Raw genomic sequence first — 10000 nt, 5'->3', positions numbered from 1 at the left:
TGAATATATCGTGGTCAAAAGTTTACATACACTTGTAAAGAACATAATGTCATGGCTGTCCTGAGTTTCCAATAATTTTTACAACTCTTATTTTTTTGTGATAGAGTGATTAGAGCACATACTTGTTGGTCACAAAAAACATTCATGAAGTTTGGTTCTTTTATGAATTTATTATGGGTCTACTGAAAATGTGAGCAAATCTGCTGGGTCAAAAGTATACATACAGCAATGTTAATATTTGCTTACATGTCCCTTGGCAAGTTTCCCTGCAATAAGGCGCTTTTGGTAGCCATCCACAAGCTTCTGGTTGAATTGTTGACCACTCCTCTTGACAAAATTGGTGCAGTTCAGCTAAATGTGTTGGTTTTCTGACATGGATTTGTTTCTTCAGCATTGTCCACACATTGAAGGCCATTCTAAAACCTTGATTCTAGCCTGATTTAGCCATTCCTTTACCACTTTTTGACGTGTTTTTGGGGTCATTGTCCTGTTGGAACACCCAAATGCGCCCAAGACCCAACCTCCGGGCTGATGATTTTAGGTTATCCTGAAGAATTTTCATTGTCCCATTTACTCTCTGTAAAGCTTTCAGTTCCATTGGCAGCAAAACAAGCCCAGAGCATAATACTACCACCACCATGCTTGACGGGAGGAGTGGTGTTCCTGGGATTAAAGGCCTCACCTTTTCTCTTCCAAACATTTTGCTGGGTATTGTGGCCAAACAGCTCCATATTTGTTTCATCTGACCACAGAACTCTCCTCCAGAAGGTCTTATCTTTGTCCATGTGATGTCAGATTCAAGCAGAAGCTTGTGGATGGCTACCAAAAGCACCTTATTGCAGTGAAACTTGCCAAGGGACATGTAAACAAATATTAACATTGCTGTATGTATACTTTTGACCCAGCACATTTGCTCACATTTTCAGTAGACCCATAATAAATTCCTAAAAGAACCAAACTTCATGAATGTTTTTTGTGACATGTGCTCCAATCACTCTATCTCAAACAAATAAGAGTTGTACTATATAGTATATATGACTGTATATATACTAAGGATTTTACTAGGAAATGAAATAAAGTTTTACATTCTTCTAATATTCTAAACATTGAAATACATACATACTACTACTTTTAAAAATAACAATGATAATACGTTTAAAAAATATATATATAATTGTTTAAGGCAAAATAGTTCAGCATGTCTTTTACTGTGTGGTCTTTTGTGTGACGGACACATACAATCCAGCCAATGACTGTCAGCAAATCCAACACACACGCAAAAAATAAGGGGATCAAAATGTTCTTGTTTATTTTTAGACGGCCTGTTACGTCACATTAGCAGGAGAACACATTTATAATCATAATCCCATTTATTTCCCTGGTGAACATAATGTCGTGTTCAGGGCCTCAACTAAAACACACCCACAGGTAAACTTCCTAGGGGGGCGGAGCCAGGGCCCCTGCACTAACTGTGTTGCTGGGTCGACTTTTATTTTTTTGCTGTTCTGACCTGATTTGGAGGGCAAGCTCAGGAGATTCAAGATCACCCGTGTAATCTTGTGCAATTGCCAAAGTATTAATTTCTAACCACCATACAAAATCCCCCCAAAAACCACCACGGTCAAATGCCAACATCAGAAATAGCCCATGGCGGACATGAACGATGACGCAATGAAGCTGTGTGTGACGTTTGTACATGTAAATGTATCTCCTTCGTGTCTTGTCAAAGAAAGCTGCTCCAACATAAAGTCATGCTGAGATCGGGCGTGTCCGTCTGAAGGCAAATTCCTGGTGCAAATAGAATAGAATAGAATAGAATAGAAACTACTTTATTGATCCCTGGGGGAAATTCAGCACCACAGTTCGCTCACAATAGACAATAACCATTTAGGTATTTTTACATGTGAATAATATAAATACAGTCTATTATACAGCATTATTCACATGTGAATAACATAGTCTATTATACAGCATTATTCACATGTGAATAACATAGTCTATTATACAGCATTATTCACGCGTAAATAACATAAATACAGTCTGTTATACAGCATTATTCACATGTGAATAATACAAAAACAGTATTATACAGCATTATTCACATGTGAATTACATAAATACAGTCTATTATACAGCATTATTCACATGTGAATTACATAAATACAGTCTATTATACAGCATTATTCACATGTGAATGACATAAATACAGTCTGTTATACAGCATTATTCACATGTGAATAACATAAATACAGTCTATTATACAGCATTATTCACATGTGAATAACATAAATACAGTATTATACAGCATTATTCACATGTGAATAACATAAATACAGTCTATTATACAGCATTATTCACATGTGAATAACATACATACAGTTTATTATACAGCATTATTCACATGTGAATAACATAAATACAGTCTATTATACAGAATTATTCACATGTGAATAACATAAATACAGTCTATTATACAGCATTATTCACATGTGAATAACATACATACAGTTTATTATACATCATTATTCACATGTGAATAACATAAATACAGTCTATTATACAGCATTATTCACATGTGAATAACATAAATACAGTCTGTTATACAGCATTATTCACATGTGAATAACATAAATACAGTCTATTATACAGCATTATTCACATGTGAATAACATAAATAGAGTCTATTATACAGCATTATTCACATGTGAATAACATAAATACAGTCTATTATACATTTAAGTACAGTCAAAAAGGAACATATGCATTATACAGTCTGATGGCTGTCGGTATGATGCAAGCAAGTGTCAGTGCAAGTATGATAAAGATACGCTATATTGCCAAAAGTGTTTGGCCACCTGCCTTGACTCACATATGAACTTGAAGTGCCATCCCATTCCCAACCCATAGGGTTCAATAATTTTGCAGCTATTACAGCTTCAACTCTTCAACACTTTTTCCTTAATTGCCTTATTATGTATTTAACGTCAGCACAAGGCTCTGACATACAGTACCGTAAAACCTTTGTTTTAACCAATGGTGGTCATTGATAAAGTTATAAAGTCATACACCAAAGGGATTGAACTGCACTTTATTTTTTATTTTTATGTTGCTTATCGTTCACAATCATTATAAGAGACAAAAAGACAAACGTTTTTTAGAAATTTTTTCGTAATGGTAATCGAATCTCGAGATGCCTACAAATTCCTACCTCTACTCAATGGAGAGTTGTTCATCTGGTCCAGCTGGCTGGATACATTTCCTGTTGATTTTGGGTAAGCACTCCATTTATGTCGAAATAGCTTGTCTCCAAGTTCCATATTGAAATCGCTGTCACCTCACTCTCCCGGCTTCCGTCTGCTCCAACGTCTCACTCTTCCTTTGTGATTACTTCTATAAGCAGCTGTATATTCAGCTTCAAAAGTATAAGGTTGAGAACCCTCATTTGTTACCAAGTCTGCCATGATTAGAAAACACACTCGTGTTTGATTCCTGAAGTAGGAACACCACATGTTGCCAGAAGTCAGACGTGCGCTGCTGTGGAAACAGAAATCAATGCGTGAAAAAAATCAGTCCTGAAAATGATTAAAATGATCAAAATACAGTAAATATTGCAGTCAAAGCTCCTTTATGTGACAAGAGTGCTCTGCTATTAACTTTTTCTTTTAGGAATTTTTTGCCAAACTGCTAGTCAAAGCTCCTTTATATGTGACAGGAGTGCTCTGCTATTTATTTTTAAGGGTTATTTTTTGCCAAAATGCTATTCAAAGATCCTTTATATGTGACAGGAGTGCTTTGCTGTTTTTCTTTCTTTGTATCCTTTATAGGAGTTTTCTACCAAGTTGCTCGCCAGAAATCCTCTCTATATGCGACAGGAGTGTTCTGCTATTTTTAGGATTTTTTTGGGCCAAAATGCTAGTCAAAGATCGTCTACGTTTTATTTATTTATTTTTAGGAATTTTCTGCAAAAATGCTCATCAACGATCCTCTATATATGACAGGAGTACTCTGCTATTTTAAGCACCTATTGCAAAACTACTAGTTAAAAATCCTATGTATGATATGAATGCTCTGCTATTTTTAGGAATTTTCAGCAAAACATGCTAGTCAAAGATCCTCTATATTGGACTCTGCTAGTTTTGGGAATTTTATGGAAACATACAAGTCAAATATCCTATAAATGTAACTGGAGTGCTCTGCTTTTTAAGCACCTCATGCAAAATGCTAGTCAGAGATCTTCTATATATGACAAGAGTGCTTTGCTATTTTTAGGAATTTTCTGGAAAACAGCTCGTGGAATATCATCTAAATGTAACAGGAGTGCTCTGCTGTTTTGAAGACCCATTGGAAAAGAACATGTCAGTCAAAGATCCTCTACACGACAGAAGCATTCTACTGTTTTGAGAAATCTAATGCTGTTTTTTGAAATCCGCTGCAAAAGTGCTAGCCACGGATCTTCTATATGAGAAGAGTTTTTTGTTGTTTTTAGGAACATGCATTAAAAACATCGGCACTCCTGAAAGAAAAACGATCATTTTAGGGCCCCTGAAGGGCCACCAGATGATGAAGTTTGCTCTCGCTCTTGAGTAAATGTGATTTTATTGAATTAAATCATTTAGTCAAGCCTTATTTCATTATGTCATTCATACATTAAATGTATTGTAATATCTCTCTCTCTCTCTCTCTCTCTCTCTCTCTCTCTCTCTCTCTCTCCTCTCTCTCTCTCTCTCTCTCTCTCTCTCTCTCTCTCTCTCTATATATATATATATATATATATATATATATATATATATATATATATATATATAATATATATATATATATATATATATAAATAAAATGATAAATGGGTTATACTTGTATAGCGCTTTTCTACCTTCAAGGTACTCAAAGCGCTTTGACAGTATTTCCACATATATATATATATATATATACATGTAACGGCTACTCTTGCGTTCCAAAAAAGTTTCGAAAAAATAAAAATAAAGTAATGCAGAGTAGTCTTGAGGAGGAGGTGTTTGACTCACTAAATTCCTTAATAAGCACTCGCGGAGATATTTCTAGATTCAAAATTATCATAATTTATTTTCACAAACAAAAAATATTCTCCGTGGTTGACTTTCAACATAATCAAAATAACTTGTTTAGCCTGGCTTCAAAGTAACTTGTTTAGCGTGGCTTCCCTGGCCTTTTTAGCGGTAAACAAACTGTTTCACTCCTCACTCCTTCAACATGATAGACAGACAAAGGCACCCAGCTGTCCTGTCTTCTTAATTATAGAGGAGGAAGTGGCTCACCAGTAGGAGCGTGAGCAGCTGAAAACAATCAGTCAATCACAATGAAATCTAAAACATCCAATAATTCATTAACATCATTCTTGACATTATTTGATTTCATTGTCAAACAATTAATAAATAAATAATATAGATAGGCTCCAACTGGCTCCAACAATACATATATATATGTATACACACACACACACACACACATATATATATATATAATATATATATATATATATATATATATATATATATATATATATATATATATATATATTATATATATATATATAATATATATATATATATATATATATATATATATATATATATATATATATACACGTATATAAATATATATGTATATGTCTTAATTAGATTATCCAAAAAAATAAAAAATAGTGCTCGATACCATGGTAGAGCGTAATATGTATGTGTGGAGGAGATTTTAATGGACGCATTCACATACCAATGGTATGTGAATGCGTCCATTAAAATCTCCTGATGATTGAGGAAACCCTCATGAAACAGGCCTGTAGAGATGAAATAGTCTTGTGATTTTTTCCCACACATACATATATATATATGTATACATGTAAATATATACAGTGTATATATATATATATACACAGTATATATATATATATATATATATATATATATATATATATATATATATATATATATATATATATATATATATATATATATATTCTGTATATGTATATATATGTGTATATATATATATTATATATATATATATGTATATATATATATATGTGTGTGTGTATATATATATATATATGTGTCCCGACGGGATCACCACCTTATCGTGGTGGGGCACTTTGCGCGTCTCCATGACCCCTAGAGCTATGTCGGCTGGAGTCTTGTACTCCTGGCAGGGTTACCCATGCCGAACAGGTCGAAGGTAGAGTCCAGACTAAGAGTGATCCCGAAGACCTCAACGGTAGAACAGGCAGAAGATGGTAGCAGTGAGAAGCACCACAATGGCTGTAAAAGTGGACGAAGGCTAAGGGAGCACACCCTGACAGAAAAGCAAGGCTGGTGGCAGCAAGCTTTGAGGCGGTTTCCCAAAAACCTGGATTCCGGCAGCTTCCTGCAGTTGTAAGAAGATGCCGGTCGTCTAGGGTCTCCCTTGCCACTGGAACGATCTTCTACAATCAAGGTAGTGGCGTTGGGAAAAGCGCACCCCTCATGCCACTCTAAAAACCATCATTGCGCAGGTATCTTCTTTACCTGAGTCTCCGACCTCAAAAGTCTGGCGGCGATGGAGCGTCCAGTAACGGGGGCAGGTTTGAATGAGCTGGAAGCTCTTAGCTGGAACTCTGCACGTCAGCGGCACAGGACAACGGTCGTTAGCAGCTGGGATTGAGTGGCAGCTGTTTCCGGCAGACTCCTGTGCGTCTGAGCAGCCCCTATTTAGGGACCGCACTGCTCACCCCAATTGGGGAAAGGCCTAGAAAAGGTGGCCTAAAGATTGCCCACTCAACACAGTACCCGGGCAGGAAACCGCACCTGTTGGGACATTCCATTACGCGGTCGAAATACAAAGATTTTACCATTTAGAATTGCAGCATGGAACATAAGGACGCTCCTGGATGCCAGTCCGGACAGACCACAGCGCAGAACAGCACTTGTTGCCAGCGAGTTAAAGCGCTACAATGTGGATGTGGCAGCACTCAGTGAGATCCGATTCCTCGAGGAAGGCTCACTCAATGAAGTAGGAGAGGGTTATACGTTCTTTTGGAAAGGATACCCCATGGGCGGACCACACCTTCACGGAGTTGGTTTTGCAATCAAGAACAGCCTTCTGCTCAAGCTCACAGAATCACCAGTGGGTGTCAGTGAAAGGCTCATGACTCTTCGCATCCCCCTTGCAAAATGCAGACATGTCACTTTGGTAAGTGCCTATGCACCAACTCTGCCATCCAATGATGAAGAGAAGGACTGCTTCTACCAGGCACTCGATGACATCCTCAGTCACATCCCGAGGAGTGACAAAATCATGTTGCTTGGTGATTTCAATGCAAGAGTCGGAAAGAACACGCAAAACTGGAATGGTGTGATCGGCGCCCACGGCATTGGAAAAGTCAACCCCAATGGCATGAGACTCCTTAGTCTCTGTGCGGAACACGATCTTACCATCACAAACACCATCTTCCAACAAAGAACAAATATAAGGCATCCTGGATGCATCCCAGGTCCAAACACTGGCACCTGATCGACTATGCAATCGTGAGGAGGGCTGACCTCAAGGACGTGCTCATTACAAGAGCTATGCGAGGGGCAGACTGCTGGACCGACCACCGCATGATTCTGACAAAGGTCAGAATGCACGTTCGGCCCCTAACACGTCACGGTGCACCAAAGAGGAAAACACTCAACTGTGCCAGACTCTCCAGCAGCGACACCCGTGACAACTTCCGTCGCTCCCTAGCTGAGAAGCTGGCAGACATTGAGCCGCTGATCACCTCAGAGTCTGGGATGGATGAGAAGTGGACCTCTCTATCCACCATCCTCTTTGACACTGCAGCCCAAGCCATTGGTTTTAAAACCAAGAAACACCAGGACTGGTTTGACCAGAATGCTGGAGAGATCTCCACCCTCCTGTACAGAATGCACAAGGCACACAGAGCCACCCTGAACAACCCACAATCCCAATTCCATAAAAAGCAATGGCAAGCCCTTCGTTCTGAGGCCCAAACAACTCTCAGAAAACTGCAAGATGAGTGGTGGATCTCAAAGGCCAATGAAATCCAGTCTCACGCTGATAGAAACGATATGCACAGTTTCTATGATGCAGTGAAAACCATCTACGGCCCCAGAAACTGCTCCCTGGCACCTGTTAGATCTGCTGATGGAACATCTTTAATCAAGGATCAGGCTATGATAGTGGAGCGGTGGGCTGAGCATTTTAACACCGTGCTCAACCAGCCCACCCCAGTGGACCCAACTGTCCTTGCAGAGCTCCCTGAACATCCTAGCTTGCCAGATCTCGACCTCCCCCCAACCTTCAAAGAAATACTGCATGCAGTCAAAACCCTGAAAAACAATAAATCCCCTGGACCTGACAGCATCCCGCTGAACTTCTCAAGGAAGGAGGCTACCTCTGTACACGGACACTGTATCTCTACATTTCAGAGGTGTGGAGACGAGAGTGTGTCCCGCAACAGTGGAAAGATGCCAACATTGTGACCATCTACAAGAACAAAGGAGACAAATCCATCTGCTCCAATAGTAGGGGTATCTCTCTGTTGGCCATTGCTGGAAAGGTCCTTACCAAGGTCATGCTCCGCAGACTCATCCCCGCAATATCAGAACGGGTCACCCCAGAGTCGCAGTGTGGTTTTCGGAAGGACAGGGGGACAGTTGACATGATCTTTGTGACACGTCAGCTCCAAGAGAAATGCGGGAGCAGCACAAGGACTTGTTCATTGCCTTTGTCGACCTTTCAAAGGCATTTGACACAGTGAACAGGGACCTACTGTGGCAAGTCCTGAAGAGATTTGGGTGTCCACCCAAGTTTCTCACCATCCTTGCACAGTTCCATTCTGGGATGATGGCCCGAGTGGTAGTTGGAAGACACAGCTCAGAGCCCTTTGGTGTGAAAACTGGAGTGAAGCAGGGCTGTGTGCTGGCTCCAGTTCTCTTCAACATCTTCCTCGTCTGTGTCACAACACTGCTACGTAGGGAGATGGAGGAGCAGGCTGGAGTTACCATAGACTTCAGGCTTGATGGTAACCTGTTTAACATCAGGAGGCTACAGGCAACTACCAAACTGACCTCAGAAACCATCATTGAACTGCAATACGCCGATGACTGTGCCCTGGTTGCCCATACACCACAGGCTCTGCAAAACATCCTCTCGGCAGCTGTAACGGCATATACCAGAATGGGACTGACGATCAACACCCAGAAGACAGAGGTACTCTGTCAGTCCAGTGCTGACCTCCCACAATACCCCACAATAACCCTCACAGCAGCAGGGCAACAGCTGCTCACGGTGCCCACCTTCAAATACCTGGGGAGCATAATGTCTGACACCTGCTCAATGGATGACGAGATCCAGAACCGCCTCAAGCAAGCATCAGCATCTTTTGGTCGTCTAAGGAGAAGGGTTTTTCAGAATAGCAACCTCAAACTCCACACCAAAGTGCTGGTCTACAGAGCAGTATGCATCACTGCATTACTGTACGGATGTGAGGCATGGACTATCTACAGCCGCCATCTGAGAAGCCTGGAGACCTTCCATGTAAGATGTCTGCAGAAGATCCTTGGCATCACATGGAAGGACAGAGTGCCGCACACAGAAGTGCTGGAGAGGGCAGGCAGCTGCAGCGTGGAGTCCATCATGACCCAACATCAACTCAGGTGGTTGGGGCATGTCATCCGAATGCCCAGCCATAGACTCCCACGCAGAATCCTCTATGGTCAGTTACACCTTGGCCAACGCAGTGCTGGTGGGCAGAAGAAGCGGTTCAAAGACCAAATGAAGACCACACTGAAGAGATGCCACATCAACCCCTCTTCACTGGAGGAACTTGCTTCCTGCCGAGACCTCTGGCGCTCCCACTCCTCACAGGGAGTGGATTATATAGAGGAACAGCGCACACAACACCGTGCAGCAAAGCGTGCGAAGAGGCATGCTCGCCAAGCCAACCCTGCTCCCACCAGCACCCTCCTTCACATGCCCGGTCTGT

At 40.6% G+C, this 10000-nt stretch overlaps 2 protein-coding genes across 4 annotated transcripts in view; one reads left to right on the top strand and one right to left on the bottom strand.

The window, feature by feature from the left end:
* chata (choline O-acetyltransferase a) overlaps positions 1-3281 on the bottom strand; it is a 23334-nt gene extending 20053 nt beyond the window's left edge. The window contains exon 1 of the mRNA XM_062058059.1: positions 3209-3281. Coding sequence (XP_061914043.1) covers positions 3209-3233 — 25 coding nt within the window. The 5' untranslated portion in view covers positions 3234-3281. The remainder of the gene's footprint in view (positions 1-3208) is intronic.
* LOC133657115 (2-oxoglutarate dehydrogenase-like, mitochondrial) overlaps positions 1-4551 on the top strand; it is a 105188-nt gene extending 100637 nt beyond the window's left edge. For 2 of the 3 annotated variants that reach the window (XR_009827229.1, XR_009827230.1), the window contains one exon: positions 4270-4550. The gene's annotated coding sequence lies outside the window, so the exon portion shown is untranslated. Of the gene's footprint in view, positions 1-4269 lie in introns of all 3 variants that reach the window. The other variant, XR_009827228.1, reaches the window with a different exon arrangement.
* Positions 4552-10000: the final 5449 nt, after the last annotated feature.

Source organism: Entelurus aequoreus, linkage group LG09 (genome assembly GCF_033978785.1).
Source record: "Entelurus aequoreus isolate RoL-2023_Sb linkage group LG09, RoL_Eaeq_v1.1, whole genome shotgun sequence".
NCBI lineage: Eukaryota > Metazoa > Chordata > Actinopteri > Syngnathiformes > Syngnathidae > Entelurus > Entelurus aequoreus.
Note: the sequence above shows the minus strand (reverse complement) of the source record. Positions and strands in the feature narration are given on the sequence as shown.